This window comes from Terrapene carolina, unplaced genomic scaffold (assembly GCF_002925995.2).
Source record: "Terrapene carolina triunguis isolate 2854851 unplaced genomic scaffold, T_m_triunguis-2.0 Scaffold306, whole genome shotgun sequence".
NCBI classification, from domain to species: domain Eukaryota; kingdom Metazoa; phylum Chordata; order Testudines; family Emydidae; genus Terrapene; species Terrapene triunguis.
In genome coordinates, this window is record NW_020664657.1 from 10,322 (window position 1) to 29,004 (window position 18,683).

The window sequence follows — 18,683 nt, forward strand, 5'->3', positions numbered from 1 at the left end:
CTCGCCCACACTTAAGGCCGGCCCTGCCAGGGTCGTCCTTAGGGAAAATGGCCCCCTAGGTGAACTTGTATTTTGGCGCCTTGGCCCGTGCTGCCTCCCCCAGCCCCCCACCCCCTATATCGCCTCTGGTCCCTGCTGCCTCCCCCGCCCCATTGCCCCGACTCCCTGAGCTCCCTTCTGCGCACCCAGACAGGCTAGTCCAGACCCACACTTTTTGTCGACAACACTCTGTAGTGTAGACAAGGCCCAACCGTCAGAGGAGCAAAGTTCTGGAGCAGTCTCCCAAGGGACCTAACTGGCTTCAAGACTGAGCTTGAGACGTTTCTGGAGGGGACGGGATGAGGAGACATCCCACAAGGGCATGGAGCTGATCCGCGACTGCTAGCAGCAAATCTCTCCAATGGCCGGAGACGGGACACTCACTGGGGAGGGCTCTGAGTTACTACAGAGAATCCGTTCCCAGGTGTCTGGCTGGTGGGTCTTGCCCACATGCTCAGGGTCTAACTGGTCACCGTATCTGGGGTCAGGAAGGAATTTCCCCCCCAGGTTACATTGGTAGAGACCCGTGGGCAGGGGTTCACCTTCGTCTGCAGCCTGGAGCATGGGGCACTGGCAGGTTTAAACTAGTGTCAATGGTGGATTCTCTGTAACTTGACATCTTTAACTCATGATTTGAGGCCATCAGTGTCTCAGCCAGACTCTGGGGTCTGCTGCAGGAGTGGGTGGGTGAGGCTCTGTGGCCTGCAACGTGCAGCAGCTCAGACCAGATGATCACGATGGACCCTTCTGGCCTTAAAGTCTGTGAGTCTGTCGCCCACTGAGGGCCGGTGCCCCATGGCTGTGGGGGGCTCTCACTGCAGGGCCCCACGGCTTACGTTGATCGCAGCATACACGCTGGGCTGGGAGGGCTCAGGGTCATGGGCCGGGCCCCCCCGCTTGGCCTGCAGCACCCGTCCGTCCAGCTCCGCGTAGGTGAGTCCGTCAGGGTCGGGCTCCTGGGGGTGGGAGGGGACAGAGTCATTGGAGTGTGTGAGTGTGTCTGTGTGTGTGTGTGCGCACCAACCCCCCATGCCCACATGTTCACACAGACCAGGGCTTGTCCCCTCCAGCAGGGGGTGACAGGGACACACACACACACTCACACACACACACCCCTGCAATCCCAGCTGGAGATCCCATAAGCCCCACCCAGAAACCCGACCCCCACCCCAAAATGCTGAGTGTGCCAGATAAGGTGAGTGGGGCCCATGTGGGTCAGGGTTGGGGGCCAGGCCCCATGGGGGAACAGGGGACACTTACCAGGGTCTGTGTCTCTTTTCCTTCATCAACGGAGGAGTCTGCAGAACAGAGACACCCGCTGAGCTGCACTCCCAGCCAGCCCAGAGCAGAACCCCAAACCCAGCTCTGACCCCTCCGTCCAGCCAGGGGCTCAGAGACCGGCACAGCGAACCCTCCCCCACCCCACAGCATGAGCCATGGTCATTAGCCCCATGTTACAGAGAGGAAAACTGAGGCACAGAGACAGCAGCAGAGTCTAGGGGGTTATGGCGGGGCAGGGGGGCTGGGAGTCAGGATCCCTGGGTTGTGACCCTGGCTCTGGGAGGGAAGTGGGGTCTAGTGGTTAGAGCAGGGGGCTGGGAGCCAGGAGTGGATGGGGATTCTCCCCAGGTCATTGGCTGGGAAGGTCTGATGGAGAAGTGAAGGGCAGGACACACAAAGTCCCAGGCCTGGGGGGGGAGAATAGGGGGCACACAGAGGGAGTCCCTGAACTAGAGGGGGAGGAGAGGGTGGCCCCACTGAACTAGAGGGGGAGGGGAGGGTGGCCCCCAGGGAGCTGGTGGGGAGGGAGGCAAGCAGCTCAGCTGACACTGGCTACCTCTGGGACCGTCTCCTTAGTCTCACCCAGCAGCAGCTGTAAATCAGGCCCCGCACCATATGGGTAGAGCCCCCACAAGCTCCACCCCTCCTCAAGGGGTCCTGCCCCACCCTGGTACCCCCTTGGGTGTGTTACTCACAGATGGGGTCTTGCTCAGCCGGGGCCTTCAACGCCCCCAAGGGGATGGTGCTAAAAGAGAAAAAATGCACTTGTAAATGTCATATCCCCCCACCCGCAGGGAGATTCCCCAACACACCAGAGAGCCCCCAATCCTGCCTCACACTGAACCCTGTTCCCTAACCCCCCTGCTACAACCACTAGACCCCACTCCCCTGCCAGAGCTGGGGACAGAACCCAGGCACAGGCGACACAAGGGGGGGGGGGACATGCAGGGTCACATGACCCCCCCCGATTGCTCGATCACATGGTGCAGCCGGGCCCCCTCCCTGTGGAGCAGCTGAGCTGGGGAGCTGCGCTGGACAGGGAGAGGCAGAGGCAGAAGTGGAGGAACAGCTGGGAGCTGTATGGAGGGGTCACTGCTTTCCGGGGTGGGGCATGGTGTGACTCCAGCTGTTCTGGGGTTGTGCCCCTCCACTGTCAGCAGGCCCAGGTCATCTCTGAGGGGTCCTGGCTCCCAACCCCAATCCCACCCGCAGAGCCTGGGACAGAACCCAGGAGCCCTGTGACCCCGGCAGGTCGATCGGGAGGGGGGAGGAGCTGGGTTCCTACCTGCTCGGTCTCGGTGCGGCTCCTTTTCCTGCAGAGGGACACAAACCAGAATCCCCCATGAGTCGATCGGGATCCCTCGGTCCCAGTGCCGGCCACTCACCCCCACAGGGCAGCAGGGATGGGGGTGTCTGGGGGGGTCCCCTCTGCTGCTGGTGCTGAGCCTGGATCCCTGCTGGGGTGGGCCAGACCGGCAGGGGGCAGCACAACACCAGAGCATGCACCAGGGGGAGGGGCAGATTAACTCGGGGGGCTTTTCCTGTCCCCAGTCCTCCCTCGTTAGTGACTCGTTATAATGAACCTGATCCATAGGCCAGCTCCTCTGGCACCCCAAGTACCTGAAAGGCACGGTGCCGGTGGCTCATTATACAGAAACCGCTTGCCCGGTGCTGAGATGCAGCTACCTCTGGGGTGGGGCACGGGGAATGCTTATATAGGGACCCCTCAGCCGGCACTAAGATGAGGCCCCTCTGGGGCGGGACAGCTGTGTGTACAGGGATTACTCATGCAGCGCCCCCTGCTGAGCCCCCATCCCTGTTCCTTGGCTTTCCCGGCACTGTCCCACATCCAAGCTGTGACCCCATCCCACCCTGCTTAGCGGCAGGTTTAACCCTTCCCTCGCTGTGGGGGCACTCACTGGCTCGGGTTTTTCTGAAGCAGACTAAGGCCACGAGGAGGAGGAGAAGGAGGAGGCCGGCGGCTGCCGCGCTCACCCCGGTGATGATGAGGCTGGTCAGACCCGGAGATGCCGGCGATTCCGATCCGTCTGGGAAACAGAAGCAGCCGTGAGTGCCGGGAGCAGCTGGTCTGTCCCGCCCCCCCCAGCCCCTCCCACCCCAGGCAGCGCCCAAGGGGCTGGGACACCGCAGGGCGCAGGCAGCAGAAAATTCTATGGGAAGGATGTTGGGGGCCCCAGGGCATCAAGTGGGGTCAGAGCCAGCAAGATTTGGGGGATTTGTAGCACTAGGGGGCACTGGGCTGCAGTTGGTGAGGGGCTCAGTAGGGGGCGCTCTCCCCATCAGTCAGGGCTGGCCTCATTGTCCCAGCACAGCGCTAGGGGGCGCTGTCTGATCCAGCCTGGCAGTCATTTCTAAGGCATTTCACCCCTTTCCTCACGGCCACACCGGCTCAGGCCAACGGGCCCATCTATCCCGGTATCCCACCTCCCATGCTGGCTGCTCCTGACTGCTTTGCAGGGAGCTCCAGGGTACCCCCCCGCCCATGGCCACTGATGGGCCCAGCTGCCCCCAGAGTAAGCCTCTGGTTGCCCCGTTAGTGGTGGGTTCGTGTCTGAGCAGGAGGCTTCGCTCCCCTCCCAAATCTGTTGGCGGGGGAGAGTCACTGCCCCTGAGAACAGCCTCCATCCCTCCCCCTGGGCAACCACTGGGGGAAGCTGCTTTATAATCTGTGACTCAATAGATTCTCCCCAGCCCGGTACCTGACCCCGCGCTGTCCGGGCGGGTGGGAGCCGGCACCGCTCCGGGCTGGGTCGGGTCGGTTCTCCCTGCCGGACTAGAACCAGCATCTGTCGGGGCAGGGGGAAGGGCTGAAACACTGACTCAGAGATCTCCCCCCACCCTCCGAAGACCAGTGATGGATCAACCACTGGGCCTACGGGGCCCATGCCCAGGGGCCCCAGCCAAGTGTGGGGCCCCGGAGCCCCAGCCGCCAGGTGAGCAGGACGGGAGAAGCCCCAGCACCCCAACCTCCATATGTGCCAACTTCCACTGTTCCCCCTGGGTGCCCCCCCCCCCCCCCGCCCCGGCCCCACCCTCACCCCGCCCCCATTCCACCCCTTCCCCAAAGTCCCCACCCGCTTCCGGGCCACATTCCACCCCCTTCCCCCAAGTCCCCGTCCCTTCTCTGCCTCCTCCGCTGAATGCACCATGTCCCTGCTCCTCCTCCTCCCTCCTGGAAAGTCCTAAGCGCCGCCAAACAGCTGTTTGGCGGCGGGAAGTGCTGGGAGGTAGGCAGAGGAGTGAGGACACGGTGTGCTCAGGGGAGGGTTGGGGGAGGGGAGCTTGGCTGCCAGTGGTGTACAGAGCACCCACTAAATTTTCCCCGTGGGTGCTCCAGCCCCAGAGCACCCCCAGAGGCAGCTCCTATGCAACCCTGGTCCCTGGCAGAAGCACAGGGGGCGGGACAGGGGAAGCCTTAGCACCGGAACCTCCGCTGCGGCCCCAGGACGGGAGGACTCTCACTACTGTCATGGCCTCAGGACTGGGGGACTCTCACTCCGCACTGCGCCCTGGGGCCAAGGCGGGGGGACAGAGCTTCTCTGGGCTGGGGGCCACAGTCGGGGGGGCCATAAAGTAGCAAATGGGTTGTGGGGCTGCAGTGGGTGGAGGGAATGGGGCGGGACCGTGAGTGGAATAGGGGCGGGGCCCCGGGGAAGGGGCAGAAAGGGGTGGGGCCGTGGGTGGGGCTGCAGGCCGAGGAGGTGGAACAGGAGAGGGATGCAGATGGAAGAGCTGGGGAGGGATCCCCCTTGCTCTGGCCCAGGGCCCCAGGAAACCTTAATCCACCTCTGCCCGTGACTCAGCATCGATCGTTACTGTCAGTCCCGGGGAGGGGGGTTTGTGGCTGGGGACGGTGCCGGCTGGGCCCTGACTCCTCTGTGTGTCCCCAGTGTGGGGCAGCCCCTGGGAAAGGCCCCTGCTCTGCAGCTGCCCCTGAATCCCCCCTCCCTCAGCCCTGAACTTCCAGGAGCTGCTACTCCCCCCTGGCTGGGGAACCCCCCAGTGACACTGTCCCCGCTCCCTGTCCAGGCGAGTCCTAGGGCTCTGGGCAGAGCCTGGCTCTGAGCATCCCATCAGGGTGCCGACCCCTCACCTGCTACCACCAGCTCCACATAGCTGCTGGTGTACGATGAGACGAAGGGCTCTGATCGGCGCCGGTAGCTGCAGCTGTAGTTCCCTCCGTGCTGCCGGCCCACGTTGCGGATCCGGAACTTGGCCACGTCCCCAGCAGGGTCCACGTGTCGCTGCAGGTTCAGGTCTCCAGCCTTGTGCAGGAAGAACCTCACGTCCCGGCGCTGCCCCTGACACCAGATGGTGACGTCTGCCCCTGGGGCGGTGACCCCAGTGGGGCTTAGAGAGATGGAGGGTCTGGGTAAGCTGGGATCTGCGCACAGGAGACAGGCTGTGAGAGCCAGACCCGGGCACCTACCCAGCCCCAGCCCCAGCCTCCAGCTGCAGAGGAGAAGAGCAGGGGGGATTTGATAGCAGCCTTCAACTACCTGCAGGGGGGGGTTCCAAAGAGGATGGAGCTCGGCTGTTCTCAGTGGTGGCAGATGACAGAACAAGGAAAAAACTATGTCACTAGGAGGGTGGTGAAGCACTGGAATGGGTTCCCTAGGGAGGTGGTGGAATCTCCTTCCTTAGAGGTTTTTAAGGCTCGGCTTGACAAAGCCCTGGCTGGGATGCTTTAGTTGGGGTTGGTCCTGCTTTGAGCAGGGGGTTGGACTAGAACCATCTGAGGTCTCTTCCAACCCTGATCTTCTATGATTCCCTGGCCGGCCCCAGGCACGGGCAGATCCAGGGGCTCCCTGGCAGAGATTCTCTCCCAGATCCCAGAGTCCCCCTGATCGAGAATCCCGGCCTGCGAACTGGGCTCCCAGCCCCACAGACACGGAGCAGCAGCTGCCTAGTTCTTGGGGTCCTCATATGCCCGTGTCTGTCCCTTACCTCATTCACTGCGTCCAGCCTGCCCTGGACACTCAGCGACTCACGGGCTGATCTCTGATGCCCGGAACCACAGAGCCTGAGCCCCACACGGGAAAGGAGTCAGACCCCCAGGAGGCAGGGAGGTGTAATTATCCCCAATCTACAGGGGGGAAACTGAGGCACAGACAGATTCACTTTCTTTAGTGAGCTCCCAGGGGCAGGGACTGTCTCTTCACTCTGTGTTTATGCAGCGCCTGGCCCAAAGAGGCCCTGATCATGGCAGGGGCCCTACATGCTCCCCCATCACAAGGGTGTGACATTGCACCCTATATGATTTTATGAAAATATGCTAATGAGTGTGAATATAATGTAACTGGAATATGCTTCATGCAAAAGGTCTCTTGTAAGGTATCATTACAAAGCTTATAATCTACTGAGTGTGGTCATCTTATTTGTATGAATGTATCATTCTTGTACCTGAAACTAGAAATATGAAATATAACTCTGAGGGCCTATTGAAATTATGCAAAGTGTGGGCCATTAATGGTGGTTTGGAATCTTGATGTCTCCCATTAACCAGGACAATTGACTGTAGATGGCTCTGTTTACTTGTAAGTCGTCCTGTATAGCAGGGGTCTCAAACACTCTTGCATGTGGCCTGCCAAGCTCCCCGCGCCCCCCCCCCCCACCTACCCGCGGGATTGGCAGCACTGGCAGCACGCCCCTTCGGGCCGGGGGGAGGGGGAAGGAGGCAGAGGGCTCCTGCATTGCCTCCTTCCAGGCACCGCCCCCCGCAGCTCCCATTGACCGGGAACAGGGAACCGTGGCCAATGGGAGTTTCGTGGGAGGTACCTAGAGGAGCGGCAAGAGCTGCACAAGCAGGGAACCCTGAGCCCCTCCCGCAGGGGTTGCAGGGACATGGTTCCAGCTGCTTCCTAGAACGGAGCGGCAGGGCCGGGGGCCAGGGTGGGCAGGCAGGCAGGGAGCCTGACCTGGCCCCGGTGCGTGCTGCTGCCACCCCGGAGCTGCTCTAGATAAGCGGTGCCAGGCTGGAGCTCACACCCTGAACCCCTCCTGCACCCCAACTCCCTGCCCTAAGCCCCCTGCCACATCCCGCACCCCAACTCCCTGCTCTGAGCCCCCTGCCACATCCCACACCCCTCCCGCACCCCAACCCCTGCCCTGAGCCCTGTGCCACATCCCGCACCCCTCCTGCACCCCAACCCCCTGCCCTGAGCCCCTGACACATCCTGCACCCCTCCTGCACTCCCTGTCCTGAGCCACCTGCCGCACCCCTCACCCTCTTGCACCCCACCCACCAACTCCCTGCCCTGAGCCCCCTGCCGCACCCTGCACCCTTTCTGCACCCCCTGGGGGCAGCATTGGGGTGGGGACTTCGGGGAAGGGGTTGGAATGGGGTGGGGAAGAGGTGGGGCAGGGGCGGGGTCTAATGGAAGGGGTGGAGTGCGGGTGGGGCCAGAGGCAGCGAGGGCGGGTGTCAGTGATGCAGCCCTTGGTTCAATGCACTAGTCCTCATGTGGCCCTCGTGGTCATTTGAGTTTGACCTGCTATATAGTGTGTACTGGCAAGTGGGTAATGAAGTCTTACAGTGACATGTGATTATGTCACCTGCATTGGAATCCATCTTTAACCTGGTGCTTTTGCATTGAGAAGGAGGGGGTGGGAACCCAGAGAGGGACAAAGGATTCCTGCCTTGTGCAAAAGATATATAAGTGGGTGGAACAGAACAAAGGGGGCGGCTAACATGAGAAATCCCCTAGCTACCACCTGAGCTGGAACAAGGGCTGTATTAGGGGAAAGGATTTTGCCCAGATTAGGAAGGTGTCCAGTCTGTGAAAGAAGGTTATTGAAACATCTGAGGGTGAGGTTTTCTCTGTATTCAATTTTATTACTGAATTAGGTTTAGACTTGCGTGTTTTGTTTTATTTTGTTTGGTAATTCACTTTGTTCTGTCTGCTATTACTTGGAACCACTTAAATCCTACTTTTTGTGTCTAATAAAATCACTTTTTACTTATTAATTAACCAAGAGTATGTATTAATACCGGTGGGGGGCAAACAGCTGTGCATATCTCTCTATCAGTGTTATAGAGAGTGAACAATTTATGAGTTTACCCTGTATAAACTTTATACAGGGTAAAACGGATTTATTTGGGGTTTGGACCCCATTGGGAGCTGGGTGTCTGGGTGTTGGAGACAGGAGCACTTCTTAAACTGTTTTCAGTTAAGCCTACAGCTTTTGTGGGGACATGGTTCAGACTCGTTTGAAGCAGGCTAACGGGTCTGGCTCAAACCAGGCAGGGCACTGAACTCCCAAGCTGGCAGGGAAAGCGAGCTCAGGGGTAGTCTCAGCACACCAGGTGGCAGTCCCAAGGGGGTTTCTGTGATCCACCCTGTCACAAAGGGATCTAGCACTATTGAGGCCAGCATTTGCAGAGGTCTCCACTATCTGTGGGCATCTCATTTTGTGGGTGCTCAGCCTGAGATCCCCCAAGATTGAGCCCCCCTCAAAGAAGGACACTTTTGGAAACCGCAATGTGCTCCCATCACACAGAGCCTGTGGCTGTGCCAGGAGCTGGGCCAGATCTCCTGGGTCCCAGCCCAGCGCTGTGTCCACCAAGCCACCGCTTCTCCTGCAGCCCCTGCCTCATTCAGCCCCGGCCGGGGCACTGCCTGGGGCGGGGCCTGGAGTACAGGGGGATGGGATCATAGGATTAAATAGCGACTCACGATTCCTACGCACAAGAGGCAGCGTTAAAGTAGCCTCCCTGCCCCGAGTCTCCAGGGGCTGCTGCTCCCCCCTGGCTGGGGAACTCCCCAGTGACTCCGTCCCCGCTCCCCAGCCGGGCGTCCCCTCTGCGTGGTCAGGGCTCAGGGCAGAGCCTTTCTCTGAGCATCTCATTGGCACCGAGTCCCCGTGAGGGTCTGGCTGGGGGTGGGGCTGGGAACGGGGACGCCGAGCCGGGCCCCTCACCTCTCACCACCAGCTCCATGGGGTCGCTGGGGTAGGACACGGCGAACGGCTCCGATCTGCTGTGATAGGAGCAGCTGTAGCTCCCGCCGAGATCCCGGTGAACATTGCTGCTGGAAAACACAGCCTCAAACCCGTCCGAATCCACAGGTGGGAAATGGCGTCGCTCTTTATTCAGCACGAACCACACACCCCGGCGCTGCCCCCGACACCGGACGGTCACGGCTCCCCCCAGGGAGACCCCCCCACTGGGGCTCATGGAGATGTTGGGTTTGGGGTAACTGGGCTCTGCAGTGGGAAGCAGACAGGCCGTGAGACGCAGGCCCCGTCACTCAGTCCTGGGGCCCGTCCTCACCACGTGGCCTCAGTGGTGGGTCAGACCCGGCGGCCCTGGGGACGGGCTCCTGGATGCCTCTCCACAGGGGCCAGAGTTTCCTCTGAGATCTGGGCTAACAGCATGAGACACGGATCAACCCCAGCCCCTGGGGGCCCAGAGCTCTGCTCCCTAGCAGGAGACAGGCCAGTCCAGTCTCCAGGGTCCAGTCACTCCCTGGCTTCTCTGCTGGGAGGGCTGGGAGCAAGGACACCTGGGTCCTATCCCTGGCTCTGGGAGGGGAGTGGGGGCTAGTGGTTAGAGTGGTGGAGGGGCTCGCTGGGGGCCAGGACTCCCGTGTTGTGTTCCTGGCTCTGGGAGAGGAGTGGGGTCTAGTGAGAAAAACAGGGAGGATGGGGGCCAGGACTCCTCGGTTCTGTGCACAGCACCACCACTGACTTGTAGGGGACTGTGCAAGTCTCAACTATACACTGCGGTTTATAACCTTCAGCTCCGCCCATCACCCTGTAACTTATGTGTTGCCTGGGAAAGGCCTCCCCTGCTCTGCAGCTCCCCCTGGGGGCAGGGATCCCCGCTTTCTCAGCCCTGAATCTCCAGCGGCTGCTTCTCCCCCCTGGCTGGGGAACCCTCCACTGACTGTATCCCTGCTCCCCGGCCGGGCGTCCCCTCTGCTGGGCCTGGGGTTGGGAGCGGAGACGCTGAGCCAGGCCCCTCACCTGCTACCACCAGCTTCACGGGGTCGCTGGGCTCCGACCAGGTGTCGGGATCCGAGTCGGGGGGATAATAGCAGGTGTAGCTGCCTCTGTCTGCCCTGGTCACTTTGGGGATGGGAAATTTGGCCCCAGCCTTGTACAGAACAAACTCCAGACCCCGGCGTTGACCCCGATACCAGACAGTCATGGCTCCCCCCAGGGCTCCCCCCTGACTGGGACTCAGGGAGATGGAGGGTTTGGGGGATCTGAGCTCTGCAGTGTGAAGGAGATGGGGCATGAGACAGACCCTGGCACAGCCACTGCGCCCCGTCCACAGCATGGAGCGTCAGCTACGGGGCAGAGACAGGGTCAATGTCTCCCCTGGGATACAGGGCACCAAGGTACCAGCCCAAGATTTCCTTCCTCCCCATACCCATCTTTGGGGGGCTGAGATCTCCCCCCCCCAACTCAACCTTCACTGGCTGGACGTCCCTTCTGCCGGGCACCCGGGCTTAGGGAGATCCCCCGGGGCCTGGCTGGGTGTGGGGCTGGGAGCTGAGGTGCTGGGTTGGGCCCCTCACCTGCTACAATGATCTGCACAGGGTCGCTGGGCTCTGAGTAGGCAGCTGGTCCTGTTCTGTAGGTAGAACGACAGGTGTAGCTGCCACTGTGTTCCCGTCTGGCGCTGGTGATGGGAAATTCAGCCACATAACCAACAGGATCTGTGTAAGTCAGATAGTTCCCATCTCCAGCCTTGTAGAGGAGGAACCTCATGCCCGGGTACTGATGCCCACACCAGATGGTGACGTTTCCTCCCACGGGGATCACCCCACCGGGGCTGATGGAGATGGAGGGTTTGGGGTAGGACCCCTCTGGATTCACAAACAAACAGGCAGTAAGTGGGGGTGACACAAAGCGCGTCCGTCTGATTCAATCCTCTGCCCATCTGTTGCTCCAGCGTTTCACCCCATGCCCATCCCTGGGGTGCGGGCCCGGTGGAGTATGTCTTAACCTTCCGAGAAAGACTTGCTGAGCTCATGGGCTTGGCCAAGGAGAATCTGGCCAGAGCCCAGAGGAAACAGAAGGTCTGGTATGACCGCACGGTGCGGGCCCGCGCCTATGCCACCGGAGACCAGGTGATGGTTCTCATCTCTGTGAGAAAAAACAAACTACAGGCTGCCTGGGAAGGCCATTTTAAGGTTGTCAAGCAACTAAATGAGGTAAACTATGTGGCGGAACTGTCTAACGGATTTACCGTCACCGGATTTACCATGTTAATATGATGAAGCCATATTATGAAAGGGGGAATGCAGTGTTAGCGGTGTGTGGACATTGGGAGAAGCAGGGAGATGACCCTTTAGTAGATCTATTCCCTTAGACAGGAGCTGGCTACTCCCTGGGAACAATTCCCCTCTCTGATCGGCTGACCCCTGCCCAGCAAGCTGAGATCAGAGGGGTGCTGCATTTGTACCAACAGCTGTTTTCCAACAAGCCTGGACTCACTAATCTGACTAAAAAGAACAGGAGTACTTGTGGCACCTTAGAGACTAACAAATGTATTTGAGCATAAGCTTTCGTGGGCTACAGCCCACTTCATCGGATGCATAGAATGGAGCATATAGTAAGGAGATATATATACACATACAGAGAACATGAAAAGGTGGGAGTTGTCCTACCAACTCTAAGAGGTTAATTAATGAAGAGAAAAAACTTTTGTAGTGATAGTCAGGATAGCCCATTTCAGACAGTTTGACAAGAGGTGTGAGGATACTTAACATGGGGCAATAGATTCAATGTGTGTAATGGCTCAGCCATTCCCAGTCTCTATTCAAGCCTAAATTGATGGTGTCTAATTTGCATATTAATTCAAGTTCAGCAGTTTCTCGTTGGAGTCTGTTTTTGAAGCTTTTCTGTTGCAAAATTGCCACCTTTAAGTCTGTTACTGAGTGGCCAGAGAGGTTGAAGTGTTCTCCTACTGGTTTTTTAATGTTATGATTCCTGATGTCAGATATGTGTCCATTTATTCTTTTGCGTAGAGACTGTCCGGTTTGGCCAATGTACATGTTCTTTTTGCGGATACAGACTAACACGGCTGCTACTCTGAAACTAATCTGGCTGTCCACCGGGTGGAGACAGGATCGCTCCCCCTTCCAAGTCACAGGGAAAACTGCTCAGGACCTGGAAAGAGAGGTCAGGGACATGCTGGCTTTGGGGGTGATCCAGCCGTCTTCCAGCCCTTGGGCCTCGCCTGTGGTGCTGGTCCCCAAAAAGGACGGGTCGATCCGGTTCTGTGTGGACTATCGGAAGCTCAATGCCATCACTGTATCTGATGCCTACCCCATGCCCAGGCCTGACGAGCTCCTAGACAAGCTGGGAGGCGCTCGGTACCTTACCACCATGGATCTTACAAAGGGCTACTGGCAAGTGCCGCTGGATGCGGAGGCCAGGCTGAAATCGGCCTTCATCACCCCTCTGGGGTTCTATGAGTTCCTGGCCCTGCCTTTCAGCCTCAAGGGGGCGCCTGCCACCTTCCAGCGCCTGGTGGATCAGCTACTCAGGGGGATGGAGAGTTTTGCCATGGCATACACTGATGACATCTGTGTCTTTAGCCAGACCTGGGAGGACCACGTGTCCCACGTTAGATAAGTGCTGGACTGACTTCAGGAGGCTGGGCTGACTATAAAAGCTGAGAAGTGCAAGGTGGGGATGGCCGAAGTATCTTACCTGGGCCACTGGGTGGGGAGTGGGACTGTTCTTAATGTGGTTTTTGAATGCTGAGTGGGGAGTGTTGGCTGGGAAGGCAGGGGAGTGTGGCTAAGATAGTCTGCATTGGGAGATGGGAGACTGGCCTTGAGGGAAGATACCTGAGCATGTAACATGAGAACCCAGGAAGGGGTTAGAGGCCAGGTGACACCTTTGCCCGGGAAACTGAACAAAGGCTGTGGGAGGGGTCACTGAAGGGAGAGTTTCAGGGGCTGGCTGGTGGAATTGCTGGGAGGCAGACGGGGTCTGACCTCCCAAGGGGGCTGTGGTGCCCTGGGACCCCAAGATGGACCTAACTGGGGGGGATCCTGTTGTCTGTGCCTGCAAGACCTGTCTTGGACTGTGTTCCTGTTGTCTAAATAAACCTTCTGCTTTACTGGCTGGCTGAGAGTCATGGTGAATCGCAGGAAGCCGGGGGTGCAGGGCCTTGTGTCCCCCCACACTCCGTGACAGGCTGTCTAAAGCCAGAACCAGCCAAGGTGGAAGCGATCAGAGACCGGCCCGCTCCCCAAACCAAAAAGCAGGTCCAAGCCTTTATTGGAATGAAGGGGTATTATCGAAGATTTGTGCCCCACTTTAGGGCCATAGCCGCCCACAACGCTGAGCTATGCAAGAAGGAAAAGCCAGACAAGGTGGTCTGGACTGAGCAGTGCCAGAGGGCTCTCTGTGCGCTGAAAGAGGCTCTGGTCAGTGGCCCAGTTCTGGTAAACCCAGACTTTGACAAGCCCTTTATGGTGTTCACCAATGGCTCAGACATAGGGCTGGAAGCGGTGTTAATGCAGGTTGATGAAAAGGGGGAGAGACATCCCATCATGTACTTGAGCAAGAAGTTGCTACCCCAGGAGCAGAACTACGCGGCCATCAAGAAGGAATGCCTGGCCATGGTGTGGGCACTTAAGAAACTAGAGCCATATCTCTTTGGGCGACACTTCACCGTGTACACCGACCACTCTCCCCTGACCTGGCTGCACCAGATGAAAGGAGCCAATGCCAAGCTCCTGGGGCGGAGCCTGCTCCTGCAGGATTACGATATGGAGGTGGTCCATGTGAGGGGGAAAGCCAAAGCTGATGTGTTGTCCCGGAGAGGGGGGCCTGAACTTTCCCAGGTCACTGGTCAGAGTGACCCCGCTCAGTTCACTCTCGAAGGGGGGAGAAATGTGACGCAATAGGGAGTGGGGAGTATTGACCTGGGAATGTTCCGTGGGAGTTTTACTAGTTTACTGCCTTCTGCTAACATGGGGCATGCCTCCCTTTCCCTGGGGTACTGCACCAATACTAGATGGTGATGGGAAATAGGGTGTGACTTCACTGAGGGATGATACTTGACAGCCAGCAGTAACATGAGCCCAGGAGGGGGTTGGGGCCAGGTGACACCTTCTGCCCCGGAAACTGGACAAAGGCTGGAGGAGGGGCCAGAGTGTGTGGCTGGATGAGACTGCTGGAGGGAGTTTCAGTTTGGAGCTGGATGGGGGGGGGAGGGGAGGCCCAGACCCCACCCCCCAAGATGGACCCGACTGAGGGGTCCTGTTTTCTGTAACTACAAGCTCTGTTTTAGACTGTGTTCCTGGCATCTAATAAACCTCTGTTTTACTGTCGCTGAGAGTCACGGTGAATTGCAAGAAGTGGCGGGTGCAGGGCCCTGACTCCCCCACACTTCGTGACATAGGGTTCCTGGTCTAAATTTGGGTCATTTGAGCAAGCAGCTCCCAGGACAGGCCCCCCCAAAAAACATGTTTACAAAATCCCCCAGTTGTTCCAACAGGTTCCCATCCCGGTAACGGTTAGAGCGAGGTCTCAGTCCCCACCTCTGGTGAGAACGTGTCTGACAGGTTCATCCGTCTGGGGGATTGGCGCCCCACACCCCCACCCACGTCCCTTGTCCTTAATGCAGAAATTCCCCCAGCTGCCCCATTCCCCACAAATACTCACGTCCTGACACCCCGCTCCACCCAGCCAGCCAGCAGCCTGGAGAGGAGACAACTTGTTAGAGACCAAATCCCAGAGTGTCTGGACCCTGGTCTCAGATCCCCCCTCCCCCCACGGGCACACACGCTGGTCTCAGACCCCCCCCATGGGCACACACCCTGGTCTCAGATCCCCCCCATGGGCACTCTCCCTGGCTCTCTCTGATACTCACCGAGGAGGACGGTGAGAGCAGACGCCATGATGGGGCAGTGGGGGACCCTCAGCGCTGCCACCAATGCCCTAGAGCCCAGCTCCACCCAGCCTGAGGCCCGAGTGCGAGCGGAATGAGGAACTGCGCTGAGGGCTGCAGCCTCAGGAAGCCCGTGATGCACTTGGCCCTGTTCTTCCCCATCAGATGGTTTCTCTGCAATCTCCAGCCCAAATCTACCACGGTCAGAGCAAAGCCAGATCCCTGCAATGCCCAGCAAACCACATCCCCTCCTGCAGCTGGTTTCTCGCCCCCCCCCCCCCCCCCGCCCCTTCCCAGCCCCACTTGGGAGCTGCCCAGTCCAGGGACCAGCTGGGAATGGGGCAATCTCAGGCTTCCCTGACATTTTCCAACAGGCCCTTCTAGCCTCCCTGGAGCAGCAGCTCAGACTAGAGGAGGGCTCTCTCCCGCCAGCCCCCAAAGGAGTGACCCTATCCCATGGAGAGGGACAGAGATTCCTTCCTGACCCAGCTGGGCCCAGTGCTTGCCCTGGAGCATGAGGGTGGAGGGGCCTGGCCAACTTCCTTCTCAGGTAGTATCACTGCAGAAATGGGCATATGGGAGGGGTTGTGGTTTCCGGTCCCCACGAGTGGGGGAGGGAGGGATAAATGTAGATCCTGAGTTGTTAAAGGAACAGCCGATAAAGTCGTGAAAGGGGAAATTTTCCCTGAGCCGGCGCTCGCTTCCTGTTTCTGCTACTGCCAGTGAAACTCTATGTAAACCTGATGCCCCGGTGGCTACCTTGTAATATACCCCCGCTCTGGAAGGGGAGTGAGGTCTAGTGATTGGAGAGGAGGGGCTGGGAGCCAGGACTCCTGGGTTCTCTCCCTGGCTGTGGTTGGGGCGTGGGGTCTGGTGCTTAGAGAAAAAGACACAGATCAGAGCCAGCCCCCTAGAGGGGAAAGGCTCCATGTCCCCTTCCCCAGCCCATCCCCGGGGCAGCGGGTCTGTGCAGCTCAGGGCCCTGGGCAGAGCTCACAGGGGCCAACGGCTGAGCTGAGTTTCCCTCTCCGACCTCAGGATGCTGCGAAAGGGACATGGGGGAGGTGGGAGCCGACCAGCCCCCCAGAATGGGGAGGGGACAAGATCACAGGGACAGAGCTCAAGAGAAACTGTCCCCTCCCCCGCCCCAGCAGATGCCCCAGCTCTGGCTCCCCAGCTCATTTGCCCTGCACCTCCCATGATGTTCATCCATTGGGCCCCTCAGCCCCCCGTTCTGCCCCCTGGCCTGTGTTCCCTCCCCCAATCACATCCCCCCAACCCCACCCCATCCCGTGTCCCCTCATGTCCCTGGCTCTCCCCCCTGTTCTGTCCCCCCAGCCTGTAATTCCCTCACGTCCCCCCCATCAGCTCCTCACCCTCCTAGTTCTGCCCCGTCCCATGTCCCTTCACCCACCATTGTGCCCCCCACGTCCCCTCAGGCCCCCGACCTCACCGTTGTAGGGAAGGGACCCCTGGATGCCCTCAGTTAACATGGCCGCCCCATTGCCCCCTGCAGCCCTGGCAGGGCAGCCATGCTGCCCCCTGGCTAAGATGGCCGACGCCTCAGCCTGGGAGCAGGAACAATCACCCCCCCCACCCCTGACTGTCGGGGTGGGGCGATGACTGCATAGGCACGAACCCCCCGGCATCTCTGACCCTAACCTGACCCCCAGCTTGTGCCCCCCAACTCCCATCTCTTGATCCCACCCCCCCCGTTGCCTCCACCCCCCACTGCTTCCCCCAGCTGGAGCTGCCCTATTTCAAATGGGAGTTAGTGTGAAAACAATCTTGCCCCCTGCTTTGCTGTGTGGGGGGAGCTACACGTGAAAGAGCCCCCGGCCTGCCCCCCCCAGCTCACCCCCTGTCAAGGCTGCTTCCCCACTTTGAACTTTAGGGTACAAATGTGGGGGCCTGCATGAAAACTTCTGAGCTTAACTACCAGCTTAGATCTGGTCCGCTGCCACCATCCCAAAGCTGATTCCCTTCCCTGGGTAGCCTTGAGAGACCTTCACCAATTCCCTGGTGAATACAGATCCAAACCCCTTGGATCTTAAAACAAGCAGAAATTAACCATCCCCCCTCCTTCCTTCCACCAACTCCTGGTGAATACAGATCCAACCCCCTTGGATCTTAAAACAAGCAGAAATTAACCATCCCCCCTTCTTCCTCCCACCAACTCCTGGTGAATACAGATCCAACCCCCTTGGATCTAAAAACAAGGAAAAATCAATCAGGTTCTTAAAAAGAAGGCTTTTAATTAAAGAAAAAGGTAAAAATCATCTCTGTAAAATCAGTATGGAAAATAACTTTACAGGGTAATCAAACTTAAAGAGCTTAGAGGACCCCCCTCTAGTCTCAGGTTCAAAGTACAGCAAACAGAGATAAACACTCTAGTAAAAGGTACATTTACAAGTTGAGAAAACAAAGAAAAACTAACACGCCTTGCCTGGCTGTTTACTTACAAGTTTGAAATATGAGAGACTTGTTTAGAAAGATGTGGAGAACCTGGATTGATGTCTGGTCCCTCTCAGTCCCAAGAGCGAACAACACCCAAAACAAAGAGCACAAACAAAAACCTTCCCCCGCCCCCCCCCCCAAGATTTGAAAGTATCTTGTACCCTTATTGGTCCTTTGGGTCAGGTGTCAGCCAGGTTACCTGAGCTTCTTAACCCTTTACAAGTAAAAGGATTTTGGAGTCTCTGGCCAGGAGGGATTTTATAGTACTGTACACAGGAGAGCTGTTACCCTTCCCTTTATAGTTATGACACCCCCAATCAGCCCATCTCCCCCAAAGCCCCAATTTTGGGTCACGTATTTCTGCTCCCCCACTTCTCCCATGTCCCAGGTGGGCCCCAGCCCGGCCCGTGGGTTCTGTCCGGCGGCTGGTCGAGTTGGACTAATCCCATCTTTCTGTCTCGCCAACTTTCCCCCCAACGTTCATTCATTCAGGTTCTCGTGACGCTGCCTGAACTTCTCACTCACCTTCGTCAGCTGAACCCCCCATGAGGGGACATTTGGAGGCTCCGTTATCACAGCCGCTTCCTGGGGTGGGGAGATTTGGGGGGCAGTGGAGAAGGAAGCTCTGGGGGTTTATACAATAGAAATGGAGGCTGGGGAGGTCTAGTGAGAAAGGGGGAGAGAAAAGGGGCTGGGGGACCCCAGTACAGAGAGAGGAGGGGGACAGACACCTGGGGGGCAGTAAGTGCCATTATTCCAGTGCCAGGGTGTGACTAAGTGGGGGATTTTTTGTTTTTTCTTGGTTTCAGTTGGGTTTCAATGGTTTGCATGGGGAGGGGGTGGGACTCAGTTTCCTTGGGTGTTACTGGTTTAACGAGGTGAGGGGAGAGGGAGTTTGTTGTTACAGAGGCCCGGAGAGGAAACTTGGGACCCCAGCCAATGGCCTGGAGGATGGATAACCCAGCGACCGGTGACATGAGACCCCGACCCGAAGACCCAGCTCAGGAGTTGCAGATGAGTTTGC

At 58.6% G+C, this 18,683-nt stretch overlaps 1 protein-coding gene across 1 annotated transcript; it reads right to left on the bottom strand.

Annotated features, from left to right (window-relative positions):
* Nucleotides 1-851: 851 nt before the first annotated feature.
* Nucleotides 852-15,212, bottom strand: LOC115271301 (leukocyte immunoglobulin-like receptor subfamily A member 6). The gene is made up of 8 exons (XM_029912866.1): nucleotides 15,185-15,212; nucleotides 10,866-11,156; nucleotides 10,309-10,410; nucleotides 9,262-9,546; nucleotides 5,435-5,725; nucleotides 3,240-3,368; nucleotides 1,300-1,337; nucleotides 852-995 (listed from the first exon to the last, which is right to left on the bottom strand). The coding sequence occupies exons 1-8, from the start codon at nucleotides 15,210-15,212 to the stop codon at nucleotides 852-854; spliced, it is 1,308 nt and encodes a 435-aa protein (XP_029768726.1).
* Nucleotides 15,213-18,683: the final 3,471 nt, after the last annotated feature.